The sequence below is a fragment of the Zootoca vivipara genome, chromosome 7 (assembly GCF_965207765.1).
Source record: "Zootoca vivipara chromosome 7, rZooViv2.hap1.1, whole genome shotgun sequence".
NCBI classification, from domain to species: Eukaryota; Metazoa; Chordata; class Lepidosauria; order Squamata; family Lacertidae; genus Zootoca; species Zootoca vivipara.
This window is the reverse complement of record NC_142590.1, coordinates 52,002,390-52,015,688: the sequence shown is the minus strand read 5'-3', so window position 1 is coordinate 52,015,688 and position 13,299 is coordinate 52,002,390. Positions and strand designations below refer to the sequence as shown.

At 45.2% G+C, this 13,299-nt stretch overlaps 1 protein-coding gene across 4 annotated transcripts in view; it reads right to left on the bottom strand.

Annotated features, from left to right (window-relative positions):
- Positions 1-1,425: 1,425 nt before the first annotated feature.
- SCUBE3 (signal peptide, CUB domain and EGF like domain containing 3) overlaps positions 1,426-13,299 on the bottom strand; it is a 109,793-nt gene continuing 97,919 nt past the window's right edge. For all 4 annotated transcript variants that reach the window (XM_035123443.3, XM_035123441.3, XM_035123442.3 and 1 more), the window contains 11 exons: positions 12,826-12,918; positions 12,625-12,741; positions 11,930-12,091; positions 11,010-11,213; positions 10,539-10,700; positions 9,235-9,402; positions 8,105-8,266; positions 7,617-7,814; positions 5,807-5,959; positions 4,906-4,985; positions 1,426-4,309 (listed from right to left, as the gene is read on the bottom strand). In XM_035123443.3, coding sequence (XP_034979334.2) covers positions 4,160-4,309; positions 4,906-4,985; positions 5,807-5,959; positions 7,617-7,814; positions 8,105-8,266; positions 9,235-9,402; positions 10,539-10,700; positions 11,010-11,213; positions 11,930-12,091; positions 12,625-12,741; positions 12,826-12,918 — 1,649 coding nt within the window. In that variant the 3' untranslated portion in view covers positions 1,426-4,159. The remainder of the gene's footprint in view (positions 4,310-4,905; positions 4,986-5,806; positions 5,960-7,616; positions 7,815-8,104; positions 8,267-9,234; positions 9,403-10,538; positions 10,701-11,009; positions 11,214-11,929; positions 12,092-12,624; positions 12,742-12,825; positions 12,919-13,299) is intronic.

The following is a 13,299-nucleotide window of genomic DNA, read 5'->3' as shown; positions in this document are numbered from 1 at the left end:
AGAACATTGTGGGATAGGGCTATGGCTCCCTTGACCTGCCTGTGCCAGTGCAAGACACAGGATGCTGGAAAATGGGAGAAGAAATTAAGAAGATGAGCAAAAATTCTTTGAGAGGCACGTGGGGGTGGGAAGGGAAAAATACAAAAGAAAAAGGCTTCTTCGGCTAGAGCAGGCTTCCTCAAACTCGGCCCTCCAGATGTTTTTGGCCTACAACTCCCATGACCCCTAGCTAGCAGGACCAGTGGTCAGGGATGATGGGAATTGTAATCTCAAAACATCTGGAGGGCTGAGTTTGAGGAAGCCTAAGCTAGATCCTCTTGAGGTCATCTTAGCTATGCAACTCCTTTGACCTGACAAAGAAGAAAGAAGAAAGCGATGCCTGCAATTTCCAGCTGACTTGCCAGACACTGCCTCCAATTTTTGACTGGCTCTGCCCCTACACCATTTTGTGGCAAGCAAGCCTCAGTAATTTTCAGCTGTCTCAGGTGAACATTGGGAATAGAAAGTTTAAGAACCCCTTCTCCATAACATCTAGTTTTACCCTGAAGGAGAGTTGTGAGAGAACTGCACAAGGGAAATAATTGCTGGTGGATTATGCTTCGCAGGAGTGAAAGTGTTCTTTTATTGATAGGGACCATTAGTTGCTAAAAATACTTGCAAATGTTTCATTTCTCCAAAGATTGTAGTAGTGCTTTTGGGGATGATTGGCGTGTATATATGCTGCCCATCAAAAAGCCAGACATCAGCTGTGTCTGTGGACTGCCTGCCACTAATCAAAATATACTAGCAGGATCAGCACTACATGCAAGGAGAGCAACAACGATGTGCAAGCAACAGTAATTCTAAGCACCTATCCTAACAGGATCCATTCTGGGTATGGTCCTCTTTGCTATTAGCCCAAGTTTTAAAGCAGGCATCCCCAAACTCGGCCCTCCAGCTGTTTTGGGACTACAATTCCCATCATCCCTGACCACTGGTCCTGTTAGCTAGAGATGATGGAAGTTGTACTCCCAAAACAGATGGAGGGCCGAGTTTGGGGATGCCTGTTTTAAAGCAAAGTAAGGTTCCCTTGGCCAGTAAAGCGGGATGAGCGCTGCAACCCCAGAGTCGTTCACAACTGGACTCAACTGTCAGGGGTCCTTTACCTTTACCTTTTTAAGGTTGCAAAAATACCAATTAGGCTTTATTCTACTTAATCTAGCATCATTATGGACCATGCCAAAATACTCATTTGGGGGGGGGGAGGTTTTGAAGCTCAAAGAACTCTTGGTATCTTAAAGCCTTATAGTGCCAAAATCAGTCAGTTTCCAGAGGGGAATGAAAGGGAGAGAAAGGAGCAGAACAAAACTGAGCAGTAGCAATGCTATGAATTTGGAATTTACAAATAAGAGCAGTGGAAAGCACTTCTGAAAGATCAACACAACACCAAGAAATTCCATTTAATAATTAAAAAAAGACAATATGAAATGCAAACTTTTCTTTTTACAAGTTCAGATACAATTTTTTTTAATCAAGTGCAAATAACTTTATGGACTACACCTTTTTCATCATTTAATCATTACTTTATAGGAGATATTGGACTGTGGATTACTGCACAATGCAATTATAAATATTTCAGCTTTGTTGTTTTAAATTGTTATATTTCCTATGTTGAGATGGAATTTTCAGCTTTTCAAACCTTTAGATTTTCTACATTTCATTAAGGATAGAATGGAAACAAGGACTCTAGCAAAAGGAAATCAGGTAGAATTTCTAAGCCAAATTCAATACAAGTTTTTCCTTTAGAGCTGGCCCTGTACTTTTACCTACAGTAAGCAATTGGACTTGAGCATCTCCCCCTCCCCCCGATAAACAAATGCTTATATGCCATAAGAAATTGCTGAATATGATGACATCAGAGCCAGATATGAATTCTTAGGTGTTACTATGATGCCATATGTCCTGCTGAAGTACTGCAAAAATGTTCACATCAGAGGCAATTCAACTTCAATGCTGAGATGATTAGAGTAAATTTAATAGGGCAAATTCCGATTCTGGATCCGAAAGAGAGGGAAAGCAAACAATTAAGACTCAGGCAGAAAAGTTTCAATACCTCTACAGGAAACAGAGATGATCTGATCTAAGTGCAGCCTTGCAGCTTTTTAGACACATTTCCAATTGTTAGTTTCAGGTCATGGCTCAGAGAAGGCAACAATTTCACCTATAGAAGTTGGGATTTCATCACTAGTATTTGCACTGGATTATGGATCAGTGACTGACAAGTGACCTTACATAGGGAAGAATCAAACTGACAATGGCATACTTCAGTTTTCAAGTTAGGGCTCACAACAGCTCATCTCAAAACCTGAGTTCAGTGCTGAACTCAGCCTTTGAAAAAAGGAAGACTACAGTGCCTTTGAGCAGAGACAGAGAATTCTCACTGAGAATTCATGGCTACAGCTCTGAGTTTAGGGGAAAGAGCCTTCAGTTGGACGATGCAAATTCCCAGGAAACTTGAACCCCAGCACCTACTGAGAAATAAGAGCCTACTGAAACATTCAGAAAATGAACTATATCACTTCAATATCTAAATGGGGAACCTTAGGTTCAAATATATCAAAACTTCCCTGCCTGTGCAAAGCCAACTTGTTAGAAAGAGTGAAAGTTAGACGACACTTTGCAAATGCTAGAAGAGTTTAACACAGGGATGCATTCCAATATGTGGTCCCTAATATGCATTCTTGATATTGAATTGAATTTACTCTCAAGAGCTGCTTGTGGCCAAGACGTAATTTCCAAGTCACTAGAAATATTCTGCGCAAGTCCTGTGTACCTTCCATTGTTTACAGGATAATCAAGGAGCTTGATCTTCAGGATTTACATTGGAATTTACTGTGGTGAGGAAAAACAAAAGATTCCAAGAGCTGAAAACTTACGTCACATTTAGTCACCATTTCCCCAAATCCTTGTCTGTATTCATTTCTGTTTCATTTTAACACATGCACGCACGCACGCACACAAAACAAACATACACACATTCTCTTTTCTCAGGCAGGTATAAATATTGTAGTTTCTAGGAGAAAAAAAACAAAACTTCCCTCTAAATAATATAAAGACAACTCAAAAATGATTGCACTTAATAATATGAAAAAGGTAGAAAGGAGAACGTCCTAGTGCACAAACATTCACTCACTCCTGCCCTTCACACTGCTTGCTTTTTTGTCATTGAGTTACTCTTTGGCAGAGCTTATAAGAAGTCTGATCTCTCAGCACAAGTCTCCATGGGGGAGAAATCACATTGGAAAGTCTCACTTTTTACCATGTTTTCTTCCCCTTTTTCCAGACATCATTCCATGTGAGATTGTGGCTAGGCCAATGTTTTCTCTGAATGCAAAAAGTCAAGACTCCGTCACGAAATGATGCTCTTAGTCACCAAACTTGCCACCACGAACATGGGCGGTTTACTTTCAAACTTCTGTGATACGTCTTTTTCTTTTACATCCCCACAACTTGCGCTTTATTTTGTCTGATCCTCTCTGCAAGACTGTGCTTGGTTTATTTTTCTCTTTAAAAAAAAACCCAACAGTCTGATAAATAAGGCATAACCTTCCGCATTCTGGGTGTCCTTTGCCCCCAATTCTTTACGAAAGAGTTCAGCTGGACCAGTTCCACTGCTTAGAAGCTGCTCAATGTCTCCCCATTTTTTCTGTGTCCCAGGAGTGGAGCATGATATGATAGCAGGGGTGTTTCTATCTAGAAGCAGACAATCGTGTGCAGAGAGATGTACAAACAGCCTCTTTGGCAACTGCCTTGCAGCAGAAGGGGCTGTACATAATTTGCATATATGGGAGAAGGCGGAAACTGCCCTGGAGTTCCAGGTCCCAGTAGAGGCCACTTGTGAAGAGTGTATCACTTACTGGGATATGTGAACTCCATGGGCTGAGACTCCAGTATGGAAAGCTGAGGGGATGGTTTCCAGCTGCTTCTTCCAAGGGCAATGTCATCAGTGAATTTGGTTTGGAGAAAAGCCAAGGGAAGACCAATGGTTAGAGTCATCTGCATAGTGAGAAAATGGGGTTTGTATTTGTAGGAAAAGTCATTGAAAAATAAGAATTAAGTGTAAGAAAAGGTTTTCTTGGCTGTCGAGGAGCCTGGAAGGCTGGTGAAAAGCGTCACAAGGCTATTTGTAAGGCCTGAGAAAGCTGGAAACTTTGGACCGGAGGAGTTTGATAAAGGATCGTGGCAGCATTTCCTTGTGCTTCTCTGTGTATTTGAAGTAGTTTTGTGGGTGAGCCAGCACATCAAAGAAAGCTTTGATCAGCTTCTTGTCCTGCAGGGAAAACAAACAGAACGGACATGTTAACTTTAGGAGAGAGGGTCTGTAGCATACACTGCAGAACTCCACAGGGGCTGTTTGCAGACAGGTAGCTCCTCCTGCTACTCAATCACTGTTCTCCCACTTATAGGGACTGGAATACAGTCGTACCTTGGAAGTCAAATGGAATCTGTTCCAGAAGTCCGTTCGACTTCTGAAACATTTGGAAGCCGTGGGAGCCCTGTTAGACGTTTGGCTTCCAAAAATAGTTCGTAAACCGGAGCAGTCACTTCCAGGTTTGCAGCGTTCGGGAGCCAAAACGTTCAAGAACTAAGCTGTTCAAAAACCAAGGTACGACAGTAGATGGCTTTTGAGGGACCTATGACCTTTAACGTGCACACATGTAACATAATGTGTCGTTGGCCCTTTATGTCATCAATTCAATGTTTCCCCGCCCTCTGCAAGGAGCTCTCCAAGGACAAGTCACATAATCGTTCCTAGTCCTGCTGTCTGGGATCCTTTTTCAAGAGGAGATGCCTGGGCATGAATGTGGAATCATATGCATGCTAAGCACATGCTCTATCACCCCAATAACAAAAAAGTAGCCTCACCTTCAGTATTTCCTGATGGTTTTCAGAAGCGTATAGCCTGCCATCCCGTACAATATCCTCCACAAGCTGTTCATAATCCTCTACATTGTTGAGAAAGGAAGTGGGAGGGATAATGAGGAAGAAAAAGCAAGGGATTAACACACCTGCTATTATTTGGAAGAAACACGTACCTACAAACAATGGTAAAAGGAATTTGATGCTGCGCAAAGCTGCTTCAATGGCCTCTTTCTTTGGAATAGCTCCTTTATTTCCCACAAATTCTGACCCAATTCCACATTCTAAAATGGCTTGGGATGTACAAAGGAGGGAAGCCAAATACTGGCTGAGTTTGCAAGTGACCACAAGTGAGGGAGACTGTTCAAGGGACTCACCTCATTCTTCCCTCCCTCAGCCAGGTGCAATCCAGGTCAGAAAGATGAAGGGAGCAACATCATGGACAAAGATGGGGGAGGGAAGAAAAGGCAACAGCGGAGGAGGAGGAGAGGCTGTGCCATCCAACCATATAGAGGTTTGCATGCAAATCAGAATGCAGAAGGGGGGAGTAGCACCTCAGACCAAGCCCCCATTCTTAACCATTCACTGGCCTCAATATGCTTGTCCTATGCAGATGCTCATCCATATGTAGGGCAAGCACATGGAGGATGCAGAGGGGCTATGCCTCCTAGCGCTGCCCCAGACATCATGCTAGCCTTGATTCCTAATGCCCATGCACTGAGCACAGACACCTGCAGAAGCCTATGAACAAAGAGTTGCATGTGTGTTGCCTTCTTTTGGCAAGGAAAGCTTAGTGCATGGTCTCTGAGGAGTGGGGACAGTATAGTGTTAGAAGCAGGAGCTACAGCCCCAATTCATCCTCTAGATATTTGCTCTTCATTCACCTGCAGTCCTTTCTTTCTCTTACCGTCATAGGTGACGTATGGTATCTGGAAGCCTCTGGCACTGTTGGCTTCACTAGTTTTAAAGTTGATCCACAGCTTTCGGGACCTTGCAGTGAAGGCGATGGGTCTCTCATAAGTCTGGCATGTCTCATAGGTGGTGATGGAGGAAGGAGATGCTGCAAGGCAGAACAGAACAGGGCCATGTGTTGTCTGGAATCACCCAGATCTCACATCCCAAGATAAACTCCATTAAAAGATCTAGGAAGGCTGAGCAAAAAGGAAAACACTGCTGAAATCTAAGCAAAGCTCTTCCTGCTTCCTTTGCCTCACACCTTTGCTGAAGTCCTAACATCTGCGAGATAAAAATGAGTGTGTTTTCCTTTCCAAGGCTTTGAGGATAGCCTATTTGCCATTTGTCAGCTAAACTACCGAAGGCAGCTTTCCTTTTCAGGAGTGGTGAGGCAGTAGTAAAGAAGTGCAGATTCATTTGCTTAGTGGTAAAGCAAGCAGAAGAGACATCAGGAAAGAGAGAGCTTGCTGAGCCAAATGTGATGCACCGTCTAGGGCAGGGGTGGAGAAACTCCTGGCTAGCGGACCAGATCCTGACCTACCCCGCCATATACTCCATGGGCTACTTTGACAGGTGGGCAAGTCCACTCACCTGTCAGTCATCTGATTTCTGTATGCTGCCAGGCAACAACTTCAAAGGGGCTCACTGTCAGTCCCAGTCGGCTGACTTGTGCTGACAGCATGCCTTCAAACGAGTTCTCTACTTTTTGCCCCTTTGCTGGCATAGTTTGGATTCAAAGTGGGAACTGCAGCAAGCCCCTTTGGAGGGGCACTTTAGGTGCCAATTAGCTGATTGGTGCTGAAAGCATGTGTTCCAACAGGCTCACTTTCAGCACTGATCAGTGCCGACAGCGAGTCCCCTTGGCTGCACTATCAGGAACTTCCTAGCGCATTTGACCCCAGTGGAGTTCACTGCCAACACTGATCTATGCTGTCAGCTAGCCCCATTTGCAAAGGAACAATCAAGAGCAGACTTTAAATTCATGACTGTTCCTTCACAGCCACATCCTTACCTGCCCCACATCTGATGTCAGTTGAGCATAGTTTGGAGGAAATGCCCTCATGGGCCAAATGTGGACCCCTGCTGGTTCTAATACAGCTCATAGACTGGAGGTTCCCCATGCCCAAGATGGGGAAACTGCTCCAGAGAACCCCACCAGAGCCATATTGATGGATGCTGGGAGGAAAACATACAATGGTCCCAAGTCCATCAGCATGGCTGACAAAGACAACTGAGCTGTAAGATCAGTGAGGGCTGTGCAGGGACTGCTCAAAGCATATACACCTGCTTTTTAGAATCACTTTTTCTGCATTCTCAGTTCAAGGGTATAAGATGCTTCACTTAATCCAGGATACATCAGATATTTGCAGCTGCCCCAATATCCTTTAGATGCCAGCACTGTAAGCCACCAGGAGTCTCAAACAGAATCTCCAGCAGCAGTTTCTTGGAGGAAGGAGCTCTCGCCTGCTCATTGCTACTCTGCAGCACCACCACTGCAGATGGCAGGGATCAGATGTCAGCTGACCTACAAAGCTGCTTGCACTAGCTTGGCCCCCAGTCATGGAATTGCCATCCTGTCTCTCCATCAGCCAGGGCAGGCACACAAATCACTTGGTTTGATCACTTATTCATGCTGGCAGGGAGACAGAGTCTCCATGGCCCCCTAGGTTTCCATAGTCCAGAAATTTGGGGAGGAAACCTAGGCCAGTCCTCATCACCACGCTACCCTTTGCATGGCCCCTACACAGCATTTGGTTACCTACAGTTTTTCCGCATGACCAGAACATCCCCACATTCATCCTCAGACGGCAGGAAGATTTCAGGCACCACAATGAGAATCTTGCGCTTTGGCGGTGGGTTGATATTCCAAGTACACTCCACATTTGCAGGGTAGTTTCCAGGGTAGTTGGGAGACTCAATATAACCAGTGTACTCTCCCAACTCCCCTCCACATTGACGGTCTGCAACAAAACACGTAGGGATCACTCGGATGTTATCTGGGAAGCAGAACCTGATTGGTTGCCAAGGGAGACCTGGGACACGGGGTCATGGCACTGTATAAGCACCAGATGTAACACAAGTCTATGTATGCCAGTGTGTATATATAAGGGTTGTGTGTAAACACAGGTACAGATTGGTGCATAAACTTTACTATTGCACGCATAAGAAAAACCAATAGGAAGCTAATGAAACACAGATAATTTTAGCGAATGATTTCTGTTACGTGCAGTTTGCAGAGAACAAAGCATACTTTTGCATTGTGACACAGAGGTTGAGCCGTCAAAGTCTGTGGTGGTATTCCCAGGGCATGTGATGCAGTAGTTCTGGCGGAAGTCAGGTTGGTAAGTGCCTACGGCACAGCGGATGCAGCGGTGGACGCTGGTGTTATAATAATGGCCCGGGGAACATTGAACTATACATTGAAGAGAAGAGAAAAGTGTCAGAGACTGCCAAAATAATACAAGACCAGCAAGCATTCATGTAAATGAAAAGCTATTTGGGGCAGTTAATTTGCTGGTGACATTGCTTTCTCTAATTGTGCAAGAAGGCTTGATGAGTATCACTGAAAGGATGCAAGGCAAATTGAGCAGGAGCACTAAGGTGCATAGTAACACTGGCTGAACACTGGCTCAGTTGGTAGAGCATGAGACTCTTAATCTCAGGGTCGTGGCTTCAAGCCCCACATCGAACAAAAAGATTCCTTCATTGCAGGGGGTTGGACTAGATAACCCTTGTGGTCCCTTCCAACTCTATGATTCCATGATTCTAACCTTTCTTTCTGCCTCCTGACAAAATGTACATTAGTCCTAAATATATAAATATTACCACCTGAAATATGGAATCCCTTGTAATTCACGAATTCCATTTATTACCATATTGATATTAATATAATACTTAAAATTTGTACGGCACTTTCAAGTGTCAAAAGTACTTCCCATAGGCTATCTAGTTGTAATGTTTACAACCGTCCTGAAAGGTAAGTCAGCATTACTATCTCCCATATTGCAGATGGGAAAGGCTGAGGCTAATGGCAGCTTGCCTTATGCCGCTTGGTGTGTTCATGCCAAAGGCAAGATTCAACCCAGGGACTTCCTGGTGAGTTACTGAACATCCTGAAGCACTAGCATGATTTATTATAAGCTAGTTTCTTTACACACACCTCTTTGTCTTCCACCCAGTCAAGGAAGACACATTATCAGAGTTTAAGGACTTGTTCCAGCCAGGCTAAAACACTCAAACTGAGTGCAAATCAGGGCAGTGAGAGATGTGGCATAGGGAGAGGCCCGAAGGCCAAACAGAGAGGTCTGGAGGGCCACATCTGGTCCCCAAGCCTGAGGTTCCTCATCCCTCTCTTATACAGTGCTGTTGCCCCAAGCATACCTTTGGTATCACAGTCCTGGAAGGAAAAAGCGCCATCATGCTTTGTGTTCAGTCCCCCGCCACAGTGGAAACACAAAGCTCGGCCTGCTTCAGGTTGGTAGGTGCCACGTGGACATGGTTGGCAGGGTTTGAAACCATCTACAGAGTACTGGCCGGGGGGGCACTGACCTGTGGGCCATGCGGGAGAAAAGAGATACTCATTGGTCCAGATTAAGTATTGCCTCCCTATACACATTGCTTCTAATGTTCCAGCAGCATGCAGCATGCACTATAATATAACTGAGCCATGGGAGAGCACCATGGGAACCATCGGCCAACCCAGAAATTGCCTAGGGCAACATTTCTGCCTCTGCACTGGAATGTGATAATGCCCATGGCATGAAGGAGAAACGCCACAATCAGATCCATTTATTCAAGTCCTGGATGTGAAGAATTTCCCCCCGAAATAAATACGTAAATAGACTTGGAAGAAATGGGTCATGAAGCTGAACTACCCTGTGGCTGCAGCTTTACAAACCCAGATTCTTTATTTAACAAATTACCGGTATGTTAAATAAAGTTTGCCATTTAAGAGCAACCGCCAGGCACGGCAATAATAGGTGCACCTCCGAGCTGCCCGCCCTGTCCTACTTCTGAGTGCAGTACAATCAATGGCAACAGCTGTTTTCTTGTCATTAGTTGGGGGAATTAGGAAACAGTTTAGAGCATATGAGCAGCTGTAGCCTCTGTAGCTTTTTCTGTACTTCAAAGTGGAACTAGCTCCAGAGTGACAGGGCAGGAGGAATGCTAGAGGGGAAGTACAGCATCTTGTGCACAATCTGGCAGTTATCTTTGGGGGCCTTTTCTGAGGGAACACTGAGATGCTGCTGTAGTCAGCTTTCTCCTCCAGATATTTTGCCTATAGTTCCCATCAGTCCAGCCAGTGGTGAAGGATGAAGGGAATTGTAGCCCAAACATCTGGAGGTCCTTAGGTTGTGTGAAGGGTGCAGTAGTGAATCAAAGCTGGAAGTGGCTACCATGCCAGTTACTTACATACAAAACCACCATCCTAGGGCCTCTTGTAAATGTGTTTAGGGCCAATTCTTATGAACTAGTTGCCATTCTTTGGTGTGGAAGGGAAACTGCAGATATCACTGCAGTACTATTTTTGTGTGGATGTTATCAATTCCATTCCCTTTGCGGTGGCCACTAAATCATTCTAGCTCCGAGAGCTACTGTTGGCTACTCTGGGACAGGTTATCAAGTGTCCTAGGATATTGGACCTCAGCTATAGGTTTAGAGTACCTTGCAGCTCATCCCTGTACCTGCACAGGCGCTTATATTTGTTGCTCCAGCTGGCCCATAAGCATCACTTCCAGGGCAAAGGTCACAGGAGAGCTGGCCTTCTTTCTCCTGGTAGGTCCCTGGAGGGCAAGGGACACACTGCTCCATCTGACCATGGTAATACGTTCCTTGCAGGCAGCTAACTAAGAGAGAGGCAAAAGCGCTAGTGACACATGTGCCAAGACAATGCCCGAGATAACCCTTGTCTTTCTTGTAGGACAGAGACCCTAGGATCTCTCCTTGCCCATGTTACAATAATACAGCTCAGGCCCTCAAAAGAATCACAGTAACCGTATCTATTGTCTGTAAGCACATGTGACTGCCATAGATGTTAGAGTTGGCAGCAATGGCATCAGAGCAGCAGTGTAGCGCTAAAGGCTTGCAGTTAATTTGCAAATGTTTCTTTTACTCTTCCTTTCCTTACCCCCAACTGATTCAGGTTGTTTCCTTACCACACTTAGGTCCCTGTCTCTCCTGTCCCGGCCCACAGCTCTCCTGCCTCTCGGGAGCCATGCTCAGCTTCCGCGCCACTTCGTACTCCATCCCTGAAAAGCGGATCAGGAATCGTTCCTGGTTTATGGATTTCTTCAGTGCTTTGATTGCCGATTTCAGTTTTTTCTCAACCTTCTGCCGCACACAGTTCAGATTGCAGCTGGCTGGAGATGAGGGGAATGAGACTGTGCTGTTTAACCTAGCACTAGGAAGAAGAAACCCCATTTCCAAAGACAACCTTATGTCCCTTTTTATTTCCAGCTGTTGTTAAATCAGCATAATCTATTCCAGTCTCGTGCTAGGGGAATGGCCTTAGTTCAGTAGTACAGCACACATTTTACATGCAGAAGATTCCGGCTGAAATCCCAGGCATCCTCAGTTAACAGGATCTCAGGTAGTGGAACAGGGAATGACCTCTGTCCGAGACCCAGCAGAACCACTTCCAATCAGAGTGCACCGTGCTGGATAAATTGGACCAATGGTCTGAGTCAGAAAAGGGAAGCGTCATATATTTCAAACTTCCTCAACCTCATGGCCCCACCCCCCAGATGCTATGAACTCAAGAACTCATCATATTATAAAGTTGTATCCAACTAAGTATACCCACTAAAATGAATGAGCCTAAGCTAGTAATCACATCCATTAGTTTCAACGAATTTGTGTATGTATATATTTATGACAGTGTGTGTATGCATAAATAAAACAAGACATTGCCTTTTCTAAACAATCCTTTAACAATATCTAGGGAAGTTGGGTCAACCAATCCTTCTCTTGTACTCTCTTCTGAAATGGGTGTTCCTGGAACATGAGGTCTCTTCCTCATATTACTCTGTGATGTTGTCTGAGGGGGAAGCCAAGCTTTCTCAGTCACGTCCTCTACCTGTAATTTCTTCGGGCTTGATTTCAGCTTCAAACTCCAACGTGATGCGAGTCACCTCCTTGTTGGGGGAGTTGCGGGCACGGCGCCCTTTACCCTTCTTGGATGAATCACACTTTAAGTTCACAAATGTCACCTGGCAATCTGAGCAAGGGGTTGCCCCACCTAGGAAAGATGGGGCGCGGTGTTAATATCCTCCAAGCAAGATCTCTCTGAAATCCTGACAGGCATTTTCCCAATGATACAATCCCACACAGCCATCCATGGTGTTATTGCTATCAGTTTTTTCCCTCCGTACTACATCATCCTCTGTGGAGGGCAATACCCCCATGTTTAGGGTTCTTTTCATCCTCCTATCCTCTCTTTTCTGCTTCTGGGCTCTCACACCTTCAAAGGCACAAAAGCATAAAAGCTTTTCCACAGCTTTCCAACCACATGCCGATGAGTGAGTGCAGGAAGCCTTGACTCCCAGAGCCTCAAGCTCTCTCTGCGTGTGCCTGGCTTTTAATAGTTGCAGAATGCAACTATTGCAATTGTGGAAAGCACAGTTCCCTGGTCCTTAAAAGCATCACAAGAGAATGCTTACAAGGACAGCCTGCTAAATCCAGAGAGCTGCTTTCGTGACATACAAGACTTAGGACTGAAAATAGCCCCAAGGGAAGACTTTGAGAAGACATACAAAGGAGGGAGTACCTCACCTAGTGCAGCATTCCTGCCCACCTCATCCTGCTTGCCTTTCATGCGTGGGTGCAGGTGGCATTTAGCATCCTTGATTTTGAAGGAAGCCTTTTGTTTGATTGGAGCAGCGACAGTCTCTAAAAGAAAAGGCAGGTGCTAAGTATCAGGGGAGCCAACCGAGTCTAGGGAGGAGCCCTGAGGACTCAGGAGACCAAACTTACCAACACAGGGATGGCTGACATTGCTGGGCCTCTGTGGAGGTCCCTGCCGCAATATTGGGGTACCGCAGCTCACTGTGTAGCTATTGTCAGACTCTGCAAAGAGAAAGAAGCAAGTCGTAATCAGCAGAGGCCTGTGGCCACACTAAATATATGCCTGCATGAGCCTGTATCTGCAAGCCCAGCCCAGCCCAGCCCAGCCCAGCCCAGCCCAAACCCCAAATGTATTTTTGAAATATTAGCCCAGGCCTGATCTTGCCCTTCAATCATATGGATGAAAGCAGCCCAGTTTTGGCCAGAACCCGTTACTATGTTTCCCCACCCCCATGATTTCCATTCAGAAAGAATAAACAAGCCACCAAAGAATCCCAATGCAATAGAAGCACATAAAAGGAGCACAGATGGTGCCAGAGTGTGGATAATCTGAGCAAATTCTCATGGCTCACAGCCTTGTGGGAGCCATTCATGAGTGAGATC